Here is a 27,899-nt window from a genome sequence, read left to right as displayed (position 1 = left end):
TTCACAGATATGGTATAGTCTTCTGCTAGAATCCAGCAGAGCCCTAAAAGGCTGCCTTTGTCTGTTCTACTTTGTTCCTAGCTTCAGATGCAGTGAGTTGATCAACAAGCATTTTTTAAAAAAATCTTTTTTATTTTTGCAAGGCAGTGGGTTAAGTGACTTGCCTAAAGTCACACAGCTAGGTAATTATTAAGTGTTTGTTATTTGAACTCAGGTCCTTCTGACTCAAGGGCCACTGCACCACACTTAGCTGCCCCTCAACAAGCATTTCTTAAATAATTGGTGTGTCCCAGACTATTATAAATGGTTTATGAATCCTTAGTTCATAGTGATTAAAATGGTCTTTTACTAAAAAAAAAACCTTTGGAAAGAAGGACCACCTCTCTCAAGGGAAAAGGGGCACTGAATCTGGGATATACTTTTTTTTTAGTTTTTTTTTGGCAAGGCAATGGGGTTAAGTGACTTGCCCAAGGCCACACAGCTAGGTAATTATTAAGTGTCTGAGGCTGGATTTGAACTCAGGTACTTCTGACTCCAGGGCCAGTGCTCTATCCACTGGGCCACCTAGCTGCCGCCATTCCCCTCTCATATACTTTGAAAGGCTAATTTCTTCCTCTTTCACATCAGTCATTGGCTGGGGTCACAATCTAATTGATACATTTGCCCCTTCCTACTCATTATGCTAATGAACACAGGGAAGGAACAGTAATCTCCCTGGGCACTCGAAAAGGGGCACAGAACCTAAATTAACTCAGAACTAGGTGGGGCAGACCTGATTTAATCTTAGGTTTTGATCAGGTAGAGGCTAATCCTTTTGTTTTACATTCACATACCTGCCCATAGGCACCCATACTGGCAGATCCCAGGCTTTGTCATGTAAGCTTAACTATCTCCCTTCACTTTCTAGTGGAACCCGAATGCACCCACATAGTCCTCACGCAGACACAATTCAAAAAAAACCAGAAAGTCAGTTCCCTGCCTTCAAGAAGCTTGTATTCTTTTTTTTCCCCAAGTTTTTGCAAGGCAAATGGGGTTAAGTATCTTGGCCAAGGCCACACAGCTAGGTAATTATTAAGTGTCTGAGTCCAGATTTGAACCTAGGTACTCCTGACTCCAAGGCTGGTGCTTTATCCATTATGCCACCTAGACGCCCCAAGAAGCTTGTATTCTAATGGAGGAAGAAGATAAGATATATACCAAGAAGTTGAAATGGGAATAGGAAGAAGAAAGGAAGGTACTAGGTGTGGAGAACCACAGAGGAGAAAGTCTAGAGCCAGGAGAATAGTCTGGGGAGGAATAAAGAAGTGACTGGCCACTGTGTCCTCCTCAAGATGGAGTTCCTGGGAGGAATCAGTTAATCAGAAGGAAGGGCTGCATGGGCAGAGGTACTTCTAACTTGTGAAGTCTAAGGCTGGAGTGAACTTCCAGGGTAAAGAGGTTTCTAGAATCTAATAAAGTCTGGAATTCATCTTGGAAGGAAATTATTATTAGATGATGTTGTCCGGATGATGCTACTTGAATTGTTTTCCCCTAGAATAGCCTACATTTGCCTATGTGCAACTTCCAATTATTGTTCTTGCCTCCTTGGGTCAAGGAGAACAAGTCTAATTCCTTTTCCATAAGAGAGAGACATTCAAAAATACTTGAAGATTCAACTATCAACTGGTCCTCATAATTTGTCAGGGAAAATGCTCTGTAAACTTAAAAGCACAATATTAAGAATGGGCTTGTCTAAAGTCCCTACCATCTCGATTCAGAACTGCTAGGTATCTGCCAGAGTGCCAACATAAGACTTAATTCCTGCCTTCAAGAAACTTACAATTTAATTTTAAGGCCTAACAAGAAGAGACAATTAGGGAACAATTGTGTATTTGCTGTACAAAAGGAACTGATTGGGAAGTTCAGGAGCTGCCTGAGTGAGAAATCTGTGTGGGTTGGGGTTATTCAAATATAAACAATAGCTTCTTCAAAAAATAAAATTTCAAATGATCAAACATTTAAAAATTTTCACAGAAGAAAGTTTGCAAAGAATCAGGTAAACTAAAAATTATCTCTATTTTCTCTTTATCAACATTCATATAATTCTTTTAAATAATTTAGGAGTATTTTAAGTTTCTGCAAATGAAGTACAGAAACTGAAAGCAAAAGTAAATCCAAACTTTCAAGAAATAAATTTGAAAACTGATTCCTACCCAGAACTCCCAATTCAGTCATTAAAAATTCTTTGGTTGTTTCAGAACTAGTTAACTAGGAGTGCTGCGGATTGGAGCCTCTATGGTAATTGCTCCTCTAGACACTCTGCTCAAGTGGGCAGCATTTCATTCATCTTCCATTCAACTCCAAATGAGTTGGACATTGTGAAATCTTGACAACTTTATTCCTTTTTATGTGCATTTATAGAACTGGCATCTAGTAGAGGAAGAGTTTCACCAGGGCAAGGGAGGACATACCTCCTTGGCAGATTTTATTACTGCTAAATTGGATTCTGGACTTTAATCCTGTAGATTATAACAATGGAGAATCTCTATAGGAAAGGTCTTTTTTCTATGGAAATATCAGTAAGTATGGAGCCTGGGAACAATAATTGAGTTTTTTTCAATTATTTTGAATCTATATAGGGGTGTGAGGTAGGGAACATACATTAATGGATTTAACTTTTAAAAAAACAGATGCAGTTTGACATATAAAGTTTACTTACACCATCTTTAATCACTTAAGCAAGAAATTTTGCATTTAAGTTTCTGAGCACACAATGCAGCTTTAATACTTTTTAAAAAATTAACTGCCTCCCAACGTGAGACCATTAGTTTCTGGTTCAGGGCAAGTTGAAATTGGGCCTGTAGACATTTATTGCTGTGTAACAATCTTTCCAAGAAAAACACAACTTTCATATTTCTATAAGGAAAAATATGGCCAACTTGTTTTACTGTGATTTCTCTTTCATGCAATACTTAAAGGAACCACCATTTAGGATTTTAACAATAGAATCAGGATATTAAGATTGTAAAAAATTCAATCAATATTCATCTTTTACTGAGTATATAATTTAAATATTATCTTAAAAAGAAACTGCATATTGAGCTTCAGAATCACATTAACATGATTATTTAAAAACCCTTTTGTCTTTTTAAAAAAATTAATATATTTATTTTTGAATTTCACAATCTCCCCCTAAAATCTATTTGGGGAAACATAAGAAGGCAGTTTGTTAGCTTTTACATTAAAACCCTTTTTCTTTTTAAAAAAATTATATATTTATTTCTGAATTTCACAATTTCCCCCCCAAATCTACAAGATGTGGGGAAACATAAGAAGGTAGTTGGTTAGTTTTTACATTAAAACCTCTTTTTCTTTTTAAAAAAAATATATTTCTGAATTTCACAATTTCCCTTAAAATCTACAAGATTTGGGGAAACATAAGAAGGCAGTTTTGTTAAGTTTTTACATTAAAACCCTGTTTCTTTTAAAAAAAAATTATATTTATTTCTGAATTTCGCAATTTCCCCCTAAATCTATGAGATTTGGGAAAACAAGAGGCAGTCTGTTAGTGTTTACATTAAAAACCCTTTTGCCTTTAAAAAAAATAATCTATTTATTTTTGAATTTCACAATCCCCCCCAATCTTATGGATTTGGGGAAACAGGAGGCAGTATGTTTACATTAAAATCCTTTTGTCTTTTTTTAAAAAAAATTATTTATTTTTGAATTTCACAATCCCCCCCAAATCTTATAGATTTGGGGAAACAGGAGGCAGTATGTTTACATTAAAATCCTTTTGTCTTTTTTTAAAAAAAATAATCTATTTATTTTTGAATTTCACAATCCCCCCCAAATCTTATAGATTCGGGGAAACAGGAGGCAGCATGTTTACATTAAAATCCTTTTGTCTTTTTTAAAAAAAAATTCATCTATTTTTAAATTTCACAATCCCCCCCTCCCCCAATCTATGAGATTCGGGGAAACAGAAGAAGGCATTAAAAAACCCTTTTGTCTTAAATTTAACATCAAAAAACCCTTTTGTCTTAAAAGAAAGCTGCAGTGGAGGCTTCCACAGGGAGACGTGAGAGGGAATGTTAAAGAATCCTGGGCGTTTCGAGGTATGTGGCTGCGCCCGGCCATAGGGCGGGCTGTTGCTAGGAGAAGCCCGTGCTTCGCCTCCCGGCGTGGCAGCCTAGACAACCGGGCCGCTCCGTGCCCGCTCCGTGCCCGCTCCGGCCGGCCGTGCTCCGGGCTCACCCCGCCAGGGCGGGCTCTGCTTTGCCCTCCGTGGGGGGGGGGCGGGAGGGGCTGCAGGCCGCCAGCCCCTCCCCCACTTTTAAAAAAAATCTTGCAATAAAAACCGCAGCCATCCCGGGGAGCACGAGGGAGGGCTTTGGCGGTAATTACCTAACAATGCCCCCGGGGGCTGGAGACCCAGGGCGGGGCCCCGTTCCGAGGGGGGGCACCGAGCGGCTATGGAGGGGGCTTTGGGGTCGAGCCCGCCCTTCCCCCACCCCTCAGCACCGGCGCTTCCCCCTTCCCTTCCCTTCCCTTCCGGGCGGTTCTTCTTTCCCGCCGCCGCCCGGCGCCACCTGGCATCTCCAGGGCGACGGGGCTGGCAACAAGATGGCGGACGAGAAAGACAACGGAGGTAGGAAACCGCCCGGGGCGGGCCGGGCCGGGCCGGGAAAGCGCGCCCCAGGGGTGCCCCCCGATATGTCCCCGCCGCCTTTGTACGTGCCACCCCCGGGCGGGGGGGGGGGAGCGGGTGTGCGCGTGCGCCCGGCCCCGCCCACTGCGGCCGGGGGCCACATGGCGCCCCTCCCCCAGCCCCGCCGCTGCCCGGGCCGCCCCCTCCCCTCCTGTTCCTGGAAGCCGCAGCGGGCCCCGCGGCGGCGTGAGCAATGGCGCCGGCCGAGCCCTCCCGCGGCGCCCCGGCCCGCGCCTCCGCCCGGCGTCCTCCTACCTCCCGTCGCCCCCTGGCGGCGCGGCTCCCTCGGGCCCGCGGCCGTTGGGCGCCTCCATCTTGCTTCCCGCCCGAGCCGCGCCTTCCCCGCCCCCGCCCGCCGGACCCACGCTGCCGTTTATTCCTTTGGGAGTAAAAGAAAATAGCCCCCCCCCCCCCGGCTGCGCGGGGACCCCCGGCCCGGCCGGCGGCGGGGCACCCCATCCCGGCCCGGCCCGCCCCGGCCCGGCCCGCCGGCCGCCTCCATCTTAACGCGGCGCGGGGCGGACATGTTGGCTCTTCCTTCCCCGCGGCGGGGACCAGAGGAGGCCCGGGCCCAGCGTGGGGGGGCCGGGCCGCGGGGCTCCGACCTGCCGGCCCACCGAGCGCTCAACGGTGTATTTCACTAGTTAGATTTAAAAAAAAATTAAACATTTGATTTAAATCGAGTTTTACAATTTAGGGCCCAACATTAAAAAAAAAGCTTCTTAGTCAAAATCCTACCTTCCCCCTCATTCCACTGTTGATTACTTCCACGCATGATTTTTTTCATCATCCTTTGCCTGTCTCCCCTTTAAACTGAGCCCCTAGGGAGCAGGGGCTGTCAATTATTCGCCTTTTTTTTCCTAATTGTTTTTTTACAAACAATGCCTAACACTTAGTAGGTGCATAACAAATGCTTGTGGATTATTTAAGACCTAGTATATAGTTTATTAAACCTTTCCCCCCTCATATTTCAAACATGACTGTAGGCCTGTGGACATGGATAATTTCCACAGATTTCCAGACTATGTTTCTTCCAAGCAGGGAATGTTTCTTGCCTATATTTGTATCCCTAGCACTTCCACAATATCCGGCATAAGTAGTGGGTGTTTAATAAATGCTTGTTGACTCTTTGAAACTAGTGTTTAGGTCACTAAACTACTCCTTGACTGTTTTAAAAATTACTGTACTTCTCTATTGAGGTTTGTAAATAAGTTGCACCCTGAAAAATCCTAACTAAAAATGGAAAACATTGAAGTTAAAAGCATATTATCAGCATCTATGGAACCTTAACCTTAATAAATCTTTGTTCCACTAACCAAAATGAGAATAATGATAATACCAATTCATAAACTTCCCTTTGTTGTTGTGGGGAAAACACTTTAAAACAGTGAAACTTTAGGTTTGGGGCTATTTATTTTTTTTTATTAAACTAAACCCTTTATAGATAAAACTGGCTGGAAAGGTTAAGTAACTGTTTCTAGACCTCACAGTTAGCTGGCAGTGAAGCCAGAAATAGAACCTGGTTTGGTTACTTTATTTAGCTACCCTAATAGAAGTAGATCTAAGCTTTGGAAGACACTGGGAAGAGATTTGTCAGCTGCAGAACAGGTTAATCATGGATATTTGTGAGTTATTTTTGTTAGTAAGAGAAGACTCCAAAAAAAACCCAAAACCCCAGAAATTCAACTTTGAAGCAGAGATACTTGGGAAGTCATTTAAACCTCTTTAAAAAAAAAAAACCCATCACAGTGGGAAGTAGCAAAGATGCTGAATGTGTCATCAGAAGACCTGGATTCATCCCCTGGCTTTATCGTTTACTGCATACACTGTGACCTTGGGAAAGACAGAAGACTTCTCCGGGCCACAGTTTTGGGGTGAACAAGGTCAGGGATCTGACAGCTCTAATTCTATTACATGAAGTGATTTTTCCCAGAGTAGAAAGAGGACCAGACTGGGGGTCAGGAGCTTTGACTTCCAGGCCTAGCCATTAATTAGCAGGCTTTAGGGAGTTATGTAACCTGGCTTAGCCTCATCTTTAAAATAAGGTTTGGACTAGTCATCTAAGGTCAGTTCTAGCTCTAAGAGAAGATTCTCTCATTCCCAATATCTCCTGATTTCTCATCTTTCTATTTTGCTACATTGCTTCCCATTGAATTAAAAAGCAACAACTATAAAAATGATGCAGACACACACATGCATGAATATAAAATTTTATATATATGTAAAATTAAATATTTTTAATTAAAATAAGTGAGGCAGCTGATCTAGAGGTAGCTAAGTGGAAGTACCATGGGTAAAGCACAGACTTGGAGTCAGGAAGAGCTGCATTCAGCTCCAGCCACAAATGTGCTTTAGTTTCTTCAATTGTAAAATGGGGTAATCCTTACAAAGCTGTTGTGAGGATGAAATGAGAATATTTATAAAGCACTTAGTACAGTGCCTGGGATAATAATCTCTCTGGGTCTCAGTTTCTTTTCTATAAAATAGGGGGTGGGGTGAACTAGATGACCTGTTATTTTTAACTCAAAAATTGTGATGTGGGTCAGCTGCCAGAATTATGTTGGTTTCCTGAGATTCAACTCTTTCTCCCACACCATTCAAAGCAGAGATTCAGGGATGGCCATGAAGAGATCCAGTGGGTTTTGTACCCCCTTTTTTTTTTGAGAATGGCCACTAAATCAATGTGTACAATAAGTAAACCCTGTAGTAAATCTCTTTGTCAAAAGTCCCATATAACCATCAACAAAAACAATCAAACATATAAAATTAACTAAGACCTCAATTGCTATTTTAGTTGTAAATGACTTTTAAAAATGGAATTTAAGGCATTAGACAACAAGTATTTCCCAAACCCATCTCTCTTCCTAGTTCTTCTCCATCTTCTTTAAGGTTTATGTGAAGCCTTTCCCGATTTCTACATATTTTAGTACTTTTTTCCCCCACAGATTTTGCCTTGGGAACATAAACAACGGAAATTGTAACAAGGCAGATTTGTTGTTAGAAAATACTTCCTTTTTTTTAAATTTTATTTTTTTAGGTTTTTTTTTTTTTTTTTTTTTTGCTAGGCAAATAGGGTTAAGTGGCTTGCCAAAGACCACACAGCTAGGTAATTATTAAATGTCTGAGGCTGGATTTGAACTCAGGTACTCCTGACTCCAGGGCAGGTGCTTTATCCACTGCATCACCTAACCGCCCCTCACTGTTCATTTTTTGCAAGATTTTTGAGTTCCACATTTTTCTTCCTCCCTTCCTTCCCTTTCCCCCTCCCCTTGATAGTGAATAATCTGATGTAAATTGTATATGTACAATCATGTTTAACATATTTCCATGTTATGTTGTGAAAGACGAATCAAAACTAAAGGGAAAAAATACCAAGAAAAAATAAAAGTTTTTAAAAATGAAAATAGTCTGTTTTGGTCTGTATGCATTCAGACTCTGGATATGGATGGCATTTTCTATCACAAAACTTTCAGAATTTACCTTGGTTACTGAGCTGCTGGGAGGAGCCAAGTCCATCACTGCCAATCATCATAGAACACTGCTGTTAATGTGTACAGTGTTTTCCTGGTTCTGCTCATTTCAATTAGCATCTGTTTATATAAGTCTTTCCAGTTTTTTTTTTAGAGCATACTTAACAATTAGAACTATTATAAAATGGAATGGCCTTCTTCAAGAGGCAGCAGATCCTCTCGTCAGGATGACTTCCTATTTGACAGATTTTTTTTATGGTTTGAATTCCTTTAGGTATAGGTTATCCTTCCTAACTGGTCACTCAGATGACCCAGCTCTAAAATTCTGTTTTGTATCCTTCCACGGCGGAATACAAGATCTTTAAAAGGTAGGAACCATTTTGCTCCTGCCTTTCCATCTGCAGCATTTGGCAGAGAGCTTTTGCCTTAGTAGGCAGGCACTTAATAATATTTAATGAATTTTAAGACCAAGTACCTGGCAGCACAATCATATTGTCTGCAAGTAGGTAAGTTGGAGCAGGAGAGACAGGTGGAGGAAGAAGGCTGATAACATAGTCTTTGCTGTCTGAGAAGTCTGTCAAACTTTGCCTTGTGATTTCATAGGCTTTCATGTTTCTTTGACTTTTGCAGATCTCAGTGCATCTCTTTATAAGTTTAGAGAATGGTTGAGGCTCCTAGAAGAGATTTGACCTTAATTACACCCCTAGGACTTTGTCAGAGGGCAAGATAGAAACTTGAATGACTTCTTGGCCATGCTGCCTCAGAGTTTGGAAAATATTAATAAGCTGTTCAGATTTAGATGTCCAACAGGTAGTTAGACATTTGGGACTGTTTTAGTCCAGTGAGTGTAATGCCAAGAACATGAATTGTTTTGGGGAAGGTCAACTCCTTATTCAACAAAAATTGGTAGGAAAATTGGTTTAAAGTTTTGATGAAGATCTTAAACCATATACTAAAATTAATATCAAATGGAACTGAATATAAATATAAATATAAATAAATATAAAAACTTAATATAAAAGGTCATGTTATTGAAAAGATTAAAGGAAACAAGAATCCTTTTGTAATTATTGACTGAAAATTCTTGACCAAACAAGGGATGAAGATAACCATAAAAGATAAGATAGATCTTTTGATTATAGAAAATTTAAAAACTTCTATATATAAACAAAATCAATGCAGCTAGAATTAGAAGAGAGCCCATCAAAGGAGAATAATCTTTTGCATTAAATGTCTTTGATAAAAGCCTAATAACTAAGATATATAGGCAATTAATACACACACACACACACACACACACACACACACACACACATGACTAGGCACCATTTCCCAATATGCAAGTGTCTAAAGAATAAATTAAGATCAAACATAATTTGTATAAGAATACATATTCAGAAAAATATATATATATATCAGAATTAAAGGGAAAAATATCAAGAGAAAGAAAAAATAAAAGAAATTTTAAATTATCCTAGTTATCTGCTCCAATTCTATTTGCTGAATGGAATGTTAGAAGTGAGATAATTGTTGCTAATTTTACGATTTTCCTTTCATGTTTTTAAACTGCTTTACAGGGGGTGGCTAGGTGGTGCAGTGGATAGAGCACTGGCCTTAGAGTCAGGAGTACCTGGGTTCAAATCTGGCCTCAGACACCTAATAATTACCTAGCTGTGTGGCCTTGGGCAAGCCACTTAACCCCATTGCCTTGAAAAATCTAAAAAAAAAATAAAATAAAAAAAATAAACTCGTTTACACAAAAAGAAGTGGGTTTTTCTTTGTTTAAAAATTCAGGTCTATTTTTATTTTTATTATTAAATTCTGAATTTAAAATACCAAAAAAGTGAACATGTACAACATATAAAATGCAAAAAGATTGCATATGAAACTATTAATATCCATGTTTAAGCTGCATATTTAAAGTGTATAAGTTAAGACTTGTTATTTTCAAAATTATTCTTGTCTATGTCTCCTTCTGAGCTTCTATTCTGTGCATTTGAAAATGTTTCAGTGGCTATCTTTTTGTGGTATTATTTTTTACTAAACTCTTCTTTCTTCTAAGCTCCCCATTAAAAATTTAAAGGAAAAATAATAAAAACCTTTTAATAAACATAGTCACATAAAACATATTCTGTTTGATAAGTAAACATAGTCACACATTTTTGACCATGTCCAAAAATCTTTCTCTTTTCTGTACCTTGACTCTACATCTCTTCATTCTCTCTCTTTTTTTTTTTTTAAGGTGTTTACAAGGTAAATTGGGGTTAAGTGGCTTTCCCAAGGCCACACAGCTAGGTAATTATTAAGTGTATGAGACCGGATTTGAACCCAGGTACTCCTGACTCCAGGGCCGGTACTTTATCCACTGAGCCAACTATTGGCCATGGCCCCCTATATCTCTCATTGTCAATGTAGTTAACATCCATCATTAATGATGTTCTGTAGACAGTAATCAGAGTTCTTGAGCTTTTTGTTTTTTGAATTCTTGTTCTTTATAATGCTGTTGCCTTTGTCTTTGTATAAATTGTTCTGTTGGTTCTGCTTAACCTTTTCTGTTTGCTTATTTTCTTTTTTTTTGCATTTAATTTTTTATTAAAATTTTTATTTAAAATTTTGAGTTCCAAATTCTATTCTTCCTTCTTTCCCTCTCATTCCTGCTCCCTGAGATGAACTTTGTGCCAGGACCAATTTAGATATAGACTATACATGTACAATTTTCAGGGAATTGATAATATTTTTACGTCTCTATTATATATATTTATATATATATATATATATATATATATATATATATATATATTTGCATGTGTTTAACTCTCCTTTGTTCATTTCAGGTAAGGTTCGTGTTCATCTTGTGCTGGTTCTTTATATTTATATTTCTTTTCACAAACCCCAATTCAGAAAAATGGCAAGTTCTGCCCCTTTTCCTCCTTCTTTCCTAAGTATATTCCTTTTACCTTCCTTTTCTATTTCCTCTTACAATCCCTACAAAAGAACTATTCCATTTCTAGTTCCTCTGTTTTTCTCAATTAAATCTCTCAGTGTCTTTTGCAGACATTAAGACCTGAAAGAAAACTTGATTCTTTACCCATATTCAAATGTTAGTATTATATCATCAAACAGTTGCTTCCAATTATTCAAATAATTTTGCCTTTCTAGGTTTTTCTTGTGTATTTCAAAGCTTTTACTCAGCTCTCATCTTTTCATCAAATTTGTCAGGCCATTAAGGGTCCATTTTCCTCTCAAGTTAAATACTGAAAAATAAATTATTCTTGGATATTTTTGGAATATTGTATTTCAAGATCTCTATTTTATGATAGAAGCTACCAGGTCTTATATGATCCTGGCTATATAGTTCCTTGGTACTCAAAGACCTTCTTGGATACTTGCAATCATTTTTCTTTGATATGGAAACTAGATTTTGGCAGTGACCTTTTTTGGAACTTTAAACTTTTTTTTTGTTTTGTTTTTTGCAAGGCAGTGGGATTAAGTGACTTTCCCAATGTCATATAGCTAGGTTATTATTAAGTGTCTGAGGTCAGATTTGAACTCAAGTACTACTCTAACTCCAAGGCCAGTGCTCTTTCGACTGCACCACCTAGCTGCCCCTAAACTATTTTTTTTTAGGTTTTTGCAAGGCAAATGGGGTTAAGTGGCTTGCCCAAGGCCACACAGCTAGGTCATTATTAAGTGTCTGAGACCAGATTTGAACCCAGGTACTCCTGACTCTGGGGCCGGTGCTTTTTCCACTGCGCCACCTAGCCGCCCCCCTAAACTTTTTTTTTAAGTTTTTTTTTTCAATCCCAAATTTTCATCCTTTATCTCCTTCCCTTCCCATTAGAAGGCAAGAAAAATAAAAGCTAATTTGTATTTTTCTTTTGGAAGGTCATCAATGGATTCTATCCCTGCTTTGCCCTTTGGTTCTTATAAGATATAGGCAATTCTCATTTATGATTTTTTTAAATAGAGTCCAGAATTTTAAAAAATATTCTTGGTTTTTCAGTAGTCTTGTATTTTTCTTGACCCTGTTTTCTATGTCAGTTTTTTTAGATATCAGATATATAACATAGTATTTTTTTTCAGTCTTTTAAAATTTCCCCCCCATCATGAAGTCATTATTTTCCATTCTATTTCAGTTTTCAAAGAGTATATTCAGGTAAGGTTTACCACTTTCTCTTCTAAGTTATTTTCTCCTTTTAATTCCTTCTTCCAGAACTTTCATTAAAAAAAAAATTCTTGCTATTTTTTTTCCCCCTAGGTGTTCATGCAGTCCTTGTGGAAAATCAATTTTTTTTGAGTAAGTCAGACTGGAAAAAAATTTTAAAAAGAATGCATTTTTTTTTCCTGTAATCTGCCTGCAGTTGTTATGCAGTTACTTTTTCCTTCTGGGCATGATTTTGGCTTATCTCTAGAACTATGATAAGTTTTTTTTATACTGTTCCATGTCTCTTTTGCTTTACTCACCTCTCTTTGTTTAGTTTACTGAACTGAAACTTTGTGCCAGGACCAGGCTGCCTCTGTGTGGGTTGGTAGACCCTGCTTGATTTTGCTTTGAAACCCTTGGTTCCTTTCTAACCTCTGTTTCCAGGTTTAGACCTCCCCCCTGAATTTTTGGGTTCAGAGCCCTGGATCTTCAGGTCCTTCTATGGTTTCTCAGAATGGGGGCTAGGGACCTTGGAGGCCCTCAATGGCAGGGGCTGACCTGGTCTGAGCAATGCCATATTGTTCTTTTGGTTGTTGCTTCTGCCCTCAACCAATGAACCCAGTGTGGATTTTTGTTCACCCCAGGACTTTCTTAGGAGATCTTGTGCTTTTGCTGCCTCTAGATACAGGACTTCAGTGATCAGAGTCATGGCCTGTTTGTGGTCTAGCTGGGAGACTATAGCTTTGTTTGCCTTCCCTGGAGCTGGCTTTACCAGAAGCTCCCTTTCTTAGTGCCTATGATCTTCTAGCTGTCTTTTAGAGCAGTTCTTGGGTAGAAAACCTCACCTGGAGCATCACATTAGATTTTTTTGATCATCATTTGGAATGGTAAGAATTTTAGTTTGTTTTTTTTTTTTTTTGAGTGGGTATGTGGGAACAGGTAGGCAGTTTTAGAGATATGGCATTGTTATTTAGAGAGAAGTTATCTCTTGACTACCTTCTGCTTTGGACAAAGGTAATTATACTCTTTTGATCAAATAGCAACAACTTCAATGGATGCTTTCTCTTTACACTTTTAGGACTTAGTTTGAACTACAAGATTGTCAGTTTATAATTTAAACTCTTTGATATCTTGTTTGGTAAGTATTCTTAAATCATCTATATATTTGTACCTCTAACTAGTTTTCAAGCTTGAAAGACCAAGAAATTCTGAGTATTGTATTGTATTTAGAGAGAAACAGAATGCTGTGACCCCATTTGGAATTTTCTTGGCAAAGATACTGAAGTACTTTGTCATTTTCTTCAGCTCATTTTACAAATGAGGAACCTGAGGTAGATATGGTTTGTTCCAGGTCAGACAATTATTAGTAAATATCTGAGGTCAAATTTGAACTCAGGTCTTCCTGACTGTTTATGGTGCTTGATCTACTGTGTTTGTTTGTTTGTTTTAGGTTTTTGTAAGGCCATGGAGTTAAGTGGCTTGCCTAAGGCCACACAGCTAGGTAATTATTAAGTGTCTGAGACTGGGTTTGAACCCAGGTACTCCTGACTCCAGTGCTGGTGCTTTATCCACTGGTCGACCTAGCCGCCCCTAGCACCACTTAGCCACCCCAAGAACTTTCAAAAGATGGAATTATTTGATTGGGTAGTGAGTTACTTGTTACTGGAAATATATTTAAGCAGAATCTGTATGGTCACTAATTGGGGATATTTATGAAGCATATTTGTCCATCAGGCAACAAGATGCCTATTTTTTTTTTTAATTTGTAATCCAAATGATACCACCTACAAAAAAAGTATTTACAAAATACACAGCAGAACACAAGCAAGGATTACATATTTAATTCATACTATTTTTTTTTTTTTTAGGTTTTTGCAAGGCAAATGGGGTTAAGTGGCTTGCCCAAGGCCACACAGCTAGGTAATTATTAAGTGTCTGAGGTCGGATTTGAACCCAGGTACTCCTGACTCCAAGGTCGGTGCTCTATTCACTGCACCACCTAGCCACCCCCTACTATTTGTTTTAAAAAAAAAATTCCACTTTCAAAACTGCCTTACTTGTTAATCCTTACTTCTATTTTCTTCGGAGCATTTAGTTTCATTTTTCACTCTTTTTTTCCCCTCTCACTATTGCCTGTTCCTTTCTCTTGCCTATTCTACCACTTATTTAAAACCAGGAGGAAAAAAATCTTTGTAACAAAGCTAGTCAAGCAAAGTGAATCTATATATTAGCCAAAACTGGTCCTTGAGTCCGTTACCTCTACAGATTATTTAAAGTCCTTTACAGCTCTTTCAACTTAATGACTTGATCAAATTTTTAAGTATGCTTTTCATAAGTTTTTGGTAACTGAATTTTTTCATAGGTACATAAAAATGAAATTATGACATAACTGGGAAACTGTGATTTGTTTTATAGAAATTTCACTTATGTATAACAGATATATTATTTGTATTCCATGCATCTGTTGAAGTGAAGTGAGCACATAATTACACTCTCCAAAATAAGATAGACTTTAAAAGGCCTCAGTGGAAAGAAAGTCCACTGGATGTGGAAGTCAGAGCACTAGTCTCTGCTCCTTAATCCCTGTATGATTTTAGGAATTTTCTTTTGTGAGATTAAACTTCTGTAAAATTCAGGTGTTTTTCAACTCTGAATCCTTGGATCTTTTTTTTTCTCTGATGAAAGATTTTATTTATTTTGAGTTTTTCAAATTTACCCTTCTTGCTCCCCCCCCCCCCACAGAAGGCAGTCTGTTAGTCTTTACATTGATTCCAGGGTATACATTGATCTAAATTGAATGTGATGAGAGAGAAATCATATCCTTAAGGAAGAAAAATAAAGTATAAGAGATAGCAAAATTACATAATAAGATAATGGGTTTTTTTTTTCTAAATTGGTCTTTGTTCAAACTACAATTCTTTCTGTGGATACAGATGGTATTCTCCATTGCAGATAACCCAAAATTGTCCCTGATTGTTGCACTGATGGAATGAGCAAGTCCATAAAGGATAATGATCACCCCACCCCCCCCATTGCTCTTAGGGTGTACAGTGTTTTTCTGGTTCTGCTCATCTCACTCAGCATCAGTTCATGCAAATCCTTCCATGCTTCCCTGAATTCCCATCCCTCCTGGTTTCTTTTCTTTTCTCTTTTTTTAGTTAATTTGTCTTTATACATTACTAAAATATTCTTGTTTAAGAATAAACATAATATCCCCTCCTCCACAAAAATATAGAGCCTCATGAAAAATAAAGTAAAAGAAAGAGAGAAAAATGTGTTTGTGTTCTGATACCATCAACTCTGTCTTGGGTGGATCACATTCTTTATCATAAGTCCATCACAGAAGTTACTTCCATATTTTTCCACAGTTGCTGTTTATGATTGTAATTCCCTCCATCCATTCCTCCCCACTATCATATGTTATATTTTCTCTCCCCTTTCACTCTGTCCTTCTTCTAAAATGTGCTGTAGGGTAGCTGAGTGGCACAGTGGACAGAGCACCGACCCTAGGGCTAAGAGGCCCCAAGTCCACATACCACCTCAGAGACCCAGCAACCCACCCAGCCCCGTGGTCCGGGACAGGCCACCCAGTCCCAGATATCTATCCCTATTGAGTGTGTATGCTGTTTTTCTTTCTGATGAGAGTGAAGGTTCCCTCATTCCCCCTTGCCCTCCCCCCTTCCATGAATCCTTGGATCTTAATGTGGGACCTCTGGTCCTTGTGGATTTTAATCTTAGAGTCAAAGGATTTAGGTTGTAGAAGGGCCTCTGCTACTTACCAACTATTTGAATATTATTAAGCACATTGCTGTTCAGAAACTCTTTCCTTAATTGCAAAATGAGTATGGTTGTTGTGAGAGGAAAAGTTTTATAAACTCTAAATTGCTATCTAAATGTGAATTATTACTGTTAATATCATTGACACTGGACAGCATAACTTGGAACGCCCTTAGAATAAATTAATATTCCTCATTATCAGATACATTTCTTTACTTCTTTGGTTTCTATATTTGTCATATGTGCCACATCCATCTATCCATCCATCTATAAATCTGTAAATCTCCTGCATTTGTCATATGTTTTTAGGTTTTAGTCAAATTCATCTTAAAATATGTTGAGTTTTAATAGTAAAGGTATATTTACTTTAATACAAAAGAATCATTGAATTTAGACCTGGAAGGGAACTTAAGTCTTATCAATCTAGTTAAACTACTCAATTTTTCGAGGAAAGTGAAGTCTGAAGATGCTAAGGGATTTGCCCAAGATCATCCAACAAATTAGTGGTAGAATTTTTGTTAGGAGTAGCGGCTAGGTGGCGCAGTGGATAAAGCACCTGCCCTGGAGTCAGGAGTACCTGGGTTCAAATCTGGTCCCAAACACTCAATAATTACCTAGCTGTGTGGCCTTGGGCAAGCCACTTAACCCCATTTGCCTTGCAAAAACCTAAAAAAAAAAAGAAAAAGAAAAAGGAGTAGCCAGGTCTTCTGGCTTTTAGTTCTCTGGAAGTCTTCATAAATATGTTCATTTTAAAATAAAATTTTGTTTTAAATGAATTAATCTATTTAAAAGAAACTTCTGGCAAGTACATAAAGTGAATAAGTTTCTAATTTATCATTTATCTTAAATTTTTCATTTTTCCTTATCAAATTGAAACTAAAAACTAACTACATTAAAATATTGCCCTCCAATGGTATATTAATTAGAATGTTCTAGAAAGAGGATTTTATACATTTCCCTATAGAGAACTTGACTCTTTCCCTGGAACTGATGCAGAGGCTGACCAAAAAGGACAGCCTGCATTTATAGAATGTGTGAAAAACTTTACATAGTCTCTTTTCATATTCCTAAGAACTTTGTGAGGTAGGTGCTGCTATTTATTCCCGGTTTACAGATGAGGCAAATGAGTGAGACAGAGATTAAGGGACTAACCCCAACCTAGTAAGTGCCTAGGATGGATCTGAACAAAGATCTTCCTGGTTCCAGGTGAAGCCCTGGCCAGGGGCTACTTGTGCTTCCTGGAAAAGGTGAGCTTGAGTAACTGCTTGTTATTCCTACAATTTTTGGGGGGGTGGGTAGGAGGGAAAGTATGTCAAGTTGGGTAGCTCTGGGTACCATAATGTGTTTTACATGGAGGTAAAAAAAAGGGAAATGCTACTTGGGCAATTATGAATTAACTTTTAGTTAACTAGAACCTTCATTAATCCTAGGATTTATGAATTTGTGTATATGCTGATGTAACTATAACTGCTTACAGTATATGGTATATAAAATATACAGTATATTTCCTTTGTGAATTGTTCAGCTAAAATATTCATCCCCCTGCAGTAACCTGATGAAGAGGACCTGTAAATGTAGGTAGAGTGTTCCTTAAAAAGCAGTCTGGTCTCCAGGCATGTATTTGAAGTATTTTCACTTTGGTTGATCATAACCAGAGCTTAGTCTCCATTAATAGCCTTATTCAACCAAAGTTAACCATGCCACTATGAGGTGTCAGAGGAAGACTTTAGAGGGGGACCTTCACATACATGCCTGATCATATTATAATATATTGGAAAAACAGATGACTTTCAGAGGGCTGTCATAGAAATTATTTAATACTCAACAGTTTTGTGAATTTTTTCTTAAATAGATCTGTGATCATATTAATCCAGTTTTCCCCACTAACAATGCAGAATTCCTTCCATTAGTTCCTGCCTGTCCTTTAGAGCCCTTATTCTCATTATGCTAGGGGCAGTCCTTAATTTCTTCCAATTTCAAAGGTAGTTGTGGAACTCCCTCCCTGCTCTGGATGATGCCTCATACTTGTCTCTTGCTACATGCCCAGGCCATCTTCCCAATATGCTTGATTCCTGTTTTTCTTCAGCATTTCTTTTGCTTTCTTTTTTTTTTGAGTAATCTCAATTTTTTAAGATTTTATTTGGGTTTCCCCCCAAACTTACTTCCCTCCCCCATCCCCCCCACAGAAAGCAGTTCTCTTTACTTTGTTTCCATGTTGTACATCAAATTGATCCAAACAGTATGATGAGAGAGAAATCATGTCCTTAAGGAAGAAACAAAAAGTATAAGAGATAGCAAGATCAGACAATAAGATATATTTTTTTTTCTAAATTGATTCTAATTGATCTTTGTTCAAACTCCACAGTTCTTTGGATATAGATGGTATTCTCCATTGCAGACAGGCCAAAACTGTCCCTGATTGTCGCACTGATGGAATGAGCGAGTCCATCAAGCTTGATCATCACCCCCATGTTGCTGTTAGGGTGTACAGTGTTTTTTTGGTTCTGCTCATCTCACTCAGCATTAATTCATGCAAATCCCTCCAGGCTTCCCTGAATTTCCATCCCTTCTGGTTTCTAATAGAACAATTGTGTTCCATGACATACATATACCATTTGCTAAGCCATTCCCCAATTGAAGGACATTTACTTGATTTCCAATTCTTTGCCACCACAAACAGGGCTGCTATGAATATTTTTGTACAAGTGATGTTTTTACCCTTTTTCATCATCTCTTCAGGATATAGACCCAGTAATGGTATTGCACCCCTCTTTCAGGGGGTGACTGGTGAATTCCTTCAATTATGTCCTTTCTCTCCAGAAAGGTTGGATGAGTTCACAGCTCCACCAACAATGTATTAGTGTCCCAGATTTCCCACAACCCTTCCAACAATGATCATTATCTTTTCTGGTCATATTGGCCAATCTGAGAGGTGTGAGGTGGTACCTCAGAGATGCTTTAATTTGCATTTCTCTAATAATGATTTAGAGCAATTTTTTCATATGGCTATGGATTGCTTTGATCTCATCTGTAAATTGCCTTTGCATATCCTTTGACCATTTGTCAACTGGGGAATGGCTTTTTTTAAAAATTTGACTCAGTTCTCTGTATATTTTAGAAATGAGTCCTTTGTCAGAATCATTAGTTGTAAAGATTGTTTCCCAGTTTACTACATTTCTTTTGATCTTGGTTACAGTGGTTTTATCTGTGCAAAAGCTTTTTAATTTAATGTAATTGAAATCATCTAGTTTGTTTTTGGTGATGTTCTCCATCTCTTCCTTAGTCATAAACTGCTCCCCTTTCCATAGATCTGACAGGTAAACTAGTCCTTGATCTTCTATTTGCTTATAATATATATTTTTTTATGTCTAAATCCTGTATCCATTTGGATCTTATCTTGGTAAAAGGTGTGAGGTGTTGGTCTAATCAAAGTTTCTTCCATACTAACTTCCAATTTTCCCAGCAGTTTTTATTTTTTAGGTTTTTTTTTTTTTCCAAGGCAGATGGGGTTAAGTGGCTTGCCCAAGGCCACACAGCTACGTAATTATTAAGTGTCTGAGATCAGATTTGAACCCAGGTACTCCTGACTTCAGGACCGGTGCTTTATCACTGTGCCACCTAGCCGCCCCCCATCGGCATTTCTTAATGGATATATTGTTGCAGCCTACTCCTACTGATCATGGCCTTTCCATTGACCTTTGTTTGAGAATTTCTTTGGACCCAGTGAGGTTTCATACCTTGTCTTAGAGCAGGGGCAGGGAACCTCCTGTCCGAGGGTCACATTCATCTGGGATTGCCAAGGTAATAGCAGGTGGGGACTCAATAAAAAAATTTGGTACCATTTTAAATTTGACTTAATTAAATGTTTGACTAAATATATTTTGCCCAGGAATGATGTTTTAATATTCAAATGGCCCTTGGCAGAAAAAAAGGTTCCCTACCTCTGCTTTAGAACAATATCACTGAAATGTTAGCTTTCTAAAAATGGATCTTTGCTTTTATAGGAATTTGTAGGGAAGGATTTGTCAACCTTATTTTGCAGCTGAAGAATAAGAAACCTATAGAGGTCTTAACCTTTATGATTTGCCTATGGTCACATTAGGTAGTTGGTGGCAGAACCAGGACTCAGATCTGTGTCTTATAATTTCAAGTACATTTCCTTACTAGAATCTAGTCCAGAGACTTGTGCAGAACTTTATTGAGTTTTGAAACCACAGTTAGTACCTGGACCCTTCTCCAAATTTAGCTCCTACTCTCTTCCCCATCATTCTAATACCTTTCTAATTAGTATAAAATGATTTTGGATGACTCTGAATTGTTATAGCTATAACGAAGGGGTAGGATTCAAGAAGGAAAATTTGTGGAAATTAAGGATCTAGTGCTAAAAATTCCTTAAAAATAAAAAAGAATAAGATTTGTAAAATTATTTTGGTTGACTTGTTTTGAAAAGAAGAATGCAAGAACAATATGCTTCTATGAAAGGCTAGTTAGAAAAGACAAATAAAAAATAGATTGTAGAGAATCAAGAAAAATGGTTCTTGGGGGTGGCTAGGTGGCGTAGTGGATAAAGCACCAGCCTTGGAGTCAGGAGTACCTGGGTTCAAATCTGGTCTCAGACACTTAATTACCCAGCTGTGTGGCCTTGGGCAAGCCACTTACCCCATTTGCCTTGCAAAAGAACCTAAAAAAAAATGGTTCTTGGGGAAACATTAATGAAGAGAAATCTGTGCAGTTATACAGGAAAATTCAGATTTTAATAATGTGAATTTTGAATCGCCTTTTTGTATTAGTTCAGATTTTATATGGAGATGCCATACTTAAAATTATATATACATTTACTGTAACTTTACTATAGGAAGCTATCAATAAAATGAAGTGAGTTTGAAAGATTAAAAATAAGGTACCAAGAATAATTGAGTTATTAAGTTATCAGGTATCAGTGTCTTTGAAAAACATCTTGATAGTCTATAAATATTTAAAGAGTGAAAATATGAGCAACTATTTAGGTTTGAAAATAGATTGCAACTAAAGAAAATAAGAAAAATTTGAGTATTAGAAATTCTTAATAGTGACATCTACTAATCTCCTAAGAAACCTTATGATTTTTTTTTATTTTTTAAAGATTTTATTTATTTTGAGTTTTACAATTTTTCCCCTAATAATCTTACTTCCCTCCCCCCCACAACCCACAGAAGGCAATCTGCCAGTCTTTACATTGAAAACTTATGATTTTTTTTTTTAAGATTTTGCAAGGCAATGGGGTTAACTGGCTTGCCCAAGGCCACACAGCTAGGCAATTATTAAGTGTCTGAGGCTGGATTTGAACTAAGGTACTCCTGACTCCAGGCCTGGTGCTCTATCCACTTCGCCACCTAGCTGCCACCTAGCTGCCCCAAAACCTTATGATTTTTAACATAAAAATTAAATTGTACAAAACACATAAATGCATCATAAAGAATTAGATTGTATTTCAGGAACATAATGTGATTAGTTGGTTGTCTTATTCACCTCCTTTCTTGGTGCTGATATATAAAATTCTATTTCCACATAAAATACTACCAATATCACTGAAACCTGGTAAATTTTCTGGTTAAAACTTAATATTCAAAATTGAAATATTTTTAGGTTATTTGATAAGACATGAACTTTACATATCTGCATAATGCCCTCAGATTCAGTAAATTCTGTCCAAAAATGTCATATTAGACAGATAATGAAACAAGTTCTTTCCACTTTTTGAAGCAACGATTTGGGTCTTGTGAAAATGTATTCTTTTTATGTAGGTTAGATGGTTTTCACAATAAAACTTGACAGAGAAGTCTTAAGTCTTTAGTAAAGATCAGTCAGGTTCTTGATCACTTTTCAGGTTTTATCTAGTAGTACCAGGGCATATATCTTTGTACAGTAACATTATTTGTACTTTCAGTTAATTAACCTTGAGGGCATTTCTATATGTCTTTTGTTATATGCTCTCCACAGTTCTCATGGTAAGCTATCCCTTGAGACCTATCATTTTATCATAACTTCTTCAGGTAGGGTTTTAAGTGTTTAGTTAAATGCTTTAAGGATGTACACAGACTTCTGGCATTAGAGAACAGTGATATGGTGTATGTCTAATTATAGGAATGTTTGTTATTTCACTTTTTGCTAAAGCCTGCTTTCATTCTCACAAAATTCATCTCCCTCATTCTGATAATGGTATCCTTAACATTTATATTTTTGTAATTTATCTCTTCTTTTGAGGTCATATTAGGAAAAATATTACATTTAATTGTAATACAGTGTTATATCTACTACCAACTGTACCAAGATGCTATGCTACTTTCTTCTTTGTATTTCTGTGTCAAAAAGTTAACAAATATGATAATAAACCAAGAGAGAGACCTTAGAGTTCATCTAGTTCATTATGTTCTTTATAATCTTTTTTGATTAAAATGTTTTAATGAACCTGATATACATCAATATATAGCATTGAATTGAAGAACAAATAATTGAAATGAATTGTATGTGACTATTATGTAGAAGTTATTTTTTTTGGAGTTTAAGTTACAGTTTGCTTTAATTATTTTATAATATTACAATAATCTTGTTGTGAGAGTAAACATAACCCCCCCCCCAAAAAAAAAGATGGAGAATCCTCAAGAATAATGAGAGAAAAAAAAAGTATACTTCAGTCTGTGTTCAGATTCTAATGGCTCTGTCTCTGGGATGAGTTGCCTTCTTTATCATAAGTCCACCAGAGAAGTTGCTTCAATATTTTTCCCACAGTTATTATTACTAGTTGTATTTCCCTCCATTTTATTCCTCCCCACTCTGATTCATTCTATTCTCTCTCTCCTTTCACCCAGTCCTTGCTCAGAATGTGTTGTATCTGAGTACCCTCTCCATGACCTTTTCTCTCTTCTATCACCTACTCCCCCCCCCCACTTCCCCCCATTCCCCCTTATCCCATTCCTTTCCTTACATTTTTCTCTAGGGTAAGATAGATTTCTATACCCTATTAAGTGTGTATGTTATTTCCTCTCAGAGCCGTTTCTGATGAGAATGAAGGCTCATTCATTCCCCCTCATCTCCCCCCCTTTCACTCCATTGAAAAAAACTTTTTTTCTTGATTCTTTTAAATATCCTAGCCCCTTCTTCCTCTCCTTTCTCTTCCTCCCAGTACTGTGCTTTATCACCCATTGACTCCATTTTTATACCATATTATACTCTTATATTCAACTCCCTCCTGTGCCTTGTCTATATATGCTCCTTCTAACTGCTCGTATAAATGAGAAAGTTCACATGAGTTATCCAGTATCTTCTTCCCATGAGGGAATACAAACAGTTCAACATCATTAAGTTTCTCATTGTTAGTCCTTCTCATCCACCCCCTCTATGGTTCCCCTGAAGTCCTGTACTTGGAGATCAAACCTTCTGTTCAGCTCTGGTTGTTTGTCCATCTTTTCCCCCAAAAGAGAATGTTCAGTTTTGCTGGGTAGTTGATTCTCGGTTGTAGACTAAGCTCTTTTGCCTTCTGGAATATCATATTCCAAGTCCTACTAGTCCTTAATGTAGACACTGCCAGATTCTGTGTAATCCTGATTATAGAGACACAGCTGAATTGTTTGCTTTCTGGCAGCTTTTAGTATTTTCTCTTTATTTTGGGAGTTTGGGAATTTGGCTATAATATTCCTGGTAATTTTTCTTTTTGGATTTCTTTCAGGGGGTGACTGGTGAATTCCCTCAATTTCTATTTTTATCCTCTGCTTCTAGGATCTCAGGGTAATTTTGCTGTATTATTTCTTGAAAAATGAAGCCTAGGTGCTTTTCCTGGTAGCCCAATAATTTTAAAATTATTTCTTCTGCATCTGTTTTCAAGGTTAGTTGTTTTTCCAATGAAATATTTCACATTTTCTTCTAATTTTTGGTTCTTTAGGTAATGTTTTATTGTTTCTTGATTTCTCACAAAATCATTAGCTTCCTTTAGTTCCATTCTGCATTTGATTTTCTTCAGAGGGCTTTTTTAATCTCCTTTTCCAGCTGGCCAATTCTGCTTTTTTTTTAAGGCATTCTTCTCATTTTCCTTTTGTGTTGCTTTTTCCATTTTGCCTAAACTGGTTTTTAATATGTTATTTTCGGCAGTATTTTTTTGTATTTCTTTCACCAAGCGACTGACTTGATTTTCATGGTTTATCCACATCACTCTCATTTCTCCTCCCATTTTTTCCTTTACCTCCCATATTTGTTTTTCAGAGTTGATTTTGAGCTCTTCTATTGCCTAGCTCATTTTCTATTTCTCTTGGAGGTTTTGAGTACAGAGGCTTCAAGTTTGTCATGAGTGTATTTTTTGATCCTCCATGGGTCTAAAGTAATTTTCTATGATCAGATTCTTCTTTTTCTGTTGTTTGCTCATTTCCTTGGTCTATGACTGATTTATCACACTTCCAAGGCTTTGCGAGGTTTTTGGGACAATGCAAAGGGACCTCAGTTCCTCCAAGGTCTTATGAGAGGTCCTGACCTCTCTCTTGCCTGTGTTCTGGTATGTGTATGACCACAGACCCTCCCTTCTGCCCTGGAACTGTGAGGGGGGTCCCTGCTCTGGTGGTGTTGTGGGGGCCCAAACTAGGACCTGGATCTGAGTGTGGGCAAATAGCTGAGTCCTGCAGTCTTCCCCTCCCCTTTGCATCTTGGGGCTGAGAGCTCTGGAAGTGCTAGGTGACTCCACGGATTCCTGCTGCAGGTTCTAACCACAGGGATAATCTGAGGCCAGTGCTCCACTCTGTGCTCCACTCGTGCTCCAATCTGTGCTTATTCTGGTGTGGCAGAGTTCCTTAACCAACCCTCCCTGGTAATCCCTAGGCCAAAAAATCTGCAAACTTCCCCCTCTGCCACTGATCCATGTGCCCCCAGGGACCCAGGCACCCCATGGACTGCTCCTGGAAGACTGGAGCTGGTTTGCTCTGGCCCAACTGCTCTGTGCTGTGGCTGCGCCGAGGTTCTTTTCAACCCTTGGTCCCAGTGAAACAGACCTTTCCTGCAGAACTTCTAAGTTGTATTGGACTGGGAAATTGTATCACTCAATCTTTCTGTGGGTTCTGCCCCTCTAAATTTTGTCTAGAATCATAATTTGATGGGTTTTGGAGACTTTTGGAAAATGAGTTTCTCTGAATTCCTGCCTTCACTGCCATCTTGGCTCTGCCCCATGCAGAGTTATGTTTAAAAGTATACATTAAATTGAATTTGGAAATTCTAACACTTCCCTGATGTTCATGTCCTTTTTTGGACTTTTCTGTTCTGTATACCCTTGTTTCCTTGAGTTTTTTTTTTTTTTAGCAAGGCAGTAGGGTTAAGTGTCTTGCCCAAGGTCACACAGCAAAGTAAGTAAGTCTGAGGTTGAATTTGAACTCAGGTTCTCCTGACTCCAGGATTGGTGCTCTATCCATTGTGCCACCTAACTGCCCTTTCTATATACTTTTATTTATCTATCTATTTAATTATCTACTTATTTGTTTGTTTATTTATTTATTTTAGGTTTTTGCAAAGCAAATGGGGTTAAGTGGCTTGTCCAAGGCCACACAACTAGGTTATTAAGTGTCTGAGACTGGATTTGAACCCACGTACTCCTGATTCCAGGGCTGGTGCTTTATCCACTGCGCCACCTAGCCACCCCATTTCAGAGACCTGATCTGGAGGGGTTTTTTTTAGGCTTTTGCAAGGCAAATGGGGTTAAGTGGCTTGCCCAGCTAGGTAATTATTATGTGTCTGAGGCTGGATTTGAACTCAGGTACTCCTGACTCCAGGGCCTGTGCGCTATCCATTGTGCCACCTAGCCACCCCATCCTATTAAGTCTTTCACAAGTGTTTTCTTTTTCAGTAATGTAGCCATGGTGTAAATTATCCTGCTTCCGACTTTCACACTGAATCGGTTTTACTCCACTCAGAGAGGTTAAGTGATATGTCCAAAGTTACATGCACAAAAAGTGGGAAAACCAGGAGTAGAACTAGAAGTAGAACATATACTTTTTGACTCCAAATTCAGGGTTCTACATTTTACTGATCTCCTTCACTTCACATTGTTAGACTTTTAGGGGGTCTAATGTGAAATTAGAATTGTTTCCAGCTTAATTTAAACAATTAAAACAATACAAAATAGTCATTCTATATTCTATGTTCTTATTACTCAGTAGGAGTCATTATTAAAATGGCAAATGATAATTGGCTTTTAAAAAGGAAAATATAAGATCAGCACTACAAAATTTATGATAGCCAGGCGCTAGGTGGTGTAGTAGATAAAGCACCGGCCTTGGAGTCAGGAGTAGCTGGGTTCAAATCCCATCTTAGACACTTAAATTACCTAGCTGTGTGGCCTTGGGCAAGCCGTTTAACCCCATTTGCCTTGCAAAAACCTAAAAAAAAAAATTTATGATAGCCAAGAAAAATGACTTATTCATATTACTGATCCTTATGAAAAACTCTTCTAATCCTAATTCAAAGGATTTTTTATAATATGAAGAAATTCTTTTCTGTATTGATGAACCACATCATTTAACAGGTCCTATCATGTCACAAGAACAAGTAATAGTAATATTGTACATGAAATGCAATTCTTTTTTTTTTTTAGGTTTTTTGCAAGGCAAATGGGGTTAAGCGGCTTGCCCAAGGCCACACAGCTAGGTTATTATTAAATGTCTGAGGTTGGATTTGAACCCAGGTACTCCTGACTCCAGGGCTGGTGCTCTATCCACTATGCACCTAAGCAGCCCCGTAAAATGCAATTCTTAAAATTATTTTACCACAGACATTTATTTGAGGTGGAAATATGAGGAAAAATAAAATTCTTTACTTATAATTGTATCTGAGATATATAGTTATTATAACCAGAATTTCTAAAAATTAAATAATCAAAACAGATTGAAAATGGTAGACATTTCTTCTTGGACCTTATCTTCCAAGTTACTTTGCCTTTTTAATTATTAGAAATTTGTGGTAGCTATAGCAATAGCAAGGTACCTCTCTGAAACGTCCTTGTAAGCATATAGGGGTGACAACTGTGTAAAATAAGGAACAAAATAAATATAAACAAACTAGTGTTTTACCCAAGTTAAATTTGACTAAAATCAACCAGAAAAAACAGTATAAATGGGCATCTAAATTTCAAACTTTGTCATTGAGTATTTTTTTCAAGCATTTTCATCTGGTCTGAGTATTAAAAAAAAATTTCCTTGTTTCTATGGTTCAGGAGATGACAGAAAGCTGTTAAAAATTTGGCTCTTAGGATGATTAAGAAGAAATCAGTTTACAGAAAAAAAACAAACTAGTTTTTAAAAAAAAATTGTTTATTTTAGGCAATCGGGTTAAATGACTTGCCCAAGGTCACACAGACAATTATTAAGTCTTTGAGGTCAAATTTGAACTTGGGTCCTTCTGACTCCAGAACCTGTGCTCTATCCATGCACCAACTAGCTGCCTCCGAAGTTGATTTTTAGAAGGCGTGTACTAGGAAATGAATTAGAATAAACTTTCTTCTTACACTGAAACACGCTGAGTAGCATTTTAAAAATATCTTATGCCTGTACCTGTACATTTTTTTCTCAGTCTTAGTGTTTTATTTTCAGAGTGAAAAAATTTTTCTTAAATATTCATTAAAAGCATACTACGGGGATGGTTAGGTTGGTGCAGTGGATAGAGCACCAGCCCTGGAGTTAGGAGTACCTGAGTTCAAATCCAGCCTCTTAATAAATCCAAACACTTAATAATTACCTAGCTGTGTGGCCTTGGGCAAGCCGCTTAACTCTATTTGCCTTGCAAAAACAGAAAAAAAAAAGCATACTACAGT

At 37.8% G+C, this 27,899-nt stretch overlaps 1 protein-coding gene and 1 long non-coding RNA gene across 5 annotated transcripts in view; one reads left to right on the top strand and one right to left on the bottom strand.

The window, feature by feature from the left end:
- Nucleotides 1–5,016, bottom strand: part of LOC141513230 (uncharacterized) — a 46,125-nt gene extending 41,109 nt beyond the window's left edge. For all 3 annotated transcript variants that reach the window (XR_012475739.1, XR_012475742.1, XR_012475740.1), the window contains exon 1: nt 4,946–5,016. This is a non-coding gene — a long non-coding RNA (uncharacterized LOC141513230). The remainder of the gene's footprint in view (nt 1–4,945) is intronic.
- DRC8 (dynein regulatory complex subunit 8) overlaps nt 3,932–27,899 on the top strand; it is a 114,926-nt gene continuing 90,958 nt past the window's right edge. Inside the window, exon 1 of one of the 2 annotated variants that reach the window (XM_074222852.1) lies at nt 3,932–4,097. In XM_074222852.1, coding sequence (XP_074078953.1) covers nt 3,947–4,097 — 151 coding nt within the window. In that variant the 5' untranslated portion in view covers nt 3,932–3,946. Of the gene's footprint in view, nt 4,098–4,391; nt 4,631–27,899 lie in introns of those variants that run through there. The other variant, XM_074222851.1, reaches the window with a different exon arrangement.

Source organism: Macrotis lagotis, chromosome 2 (assembly GCF_037893015.1).
Source record: "Macrotis lagotis isolate mMagLag1 chromosome 2, bilby.v1.9.chrom.fasta, whole genome shotgun sequence".
NCBI lineage: Eukaryota > Metazoa > Chordata > Mammalia > Peramelemorphia > Peramelidae > Macrotis > Macrotis lagotis.
Note: the sequence above shows the minus strand (reverse complement) of the source record. Positions and strands in the feature narration are given on the sequence as shown.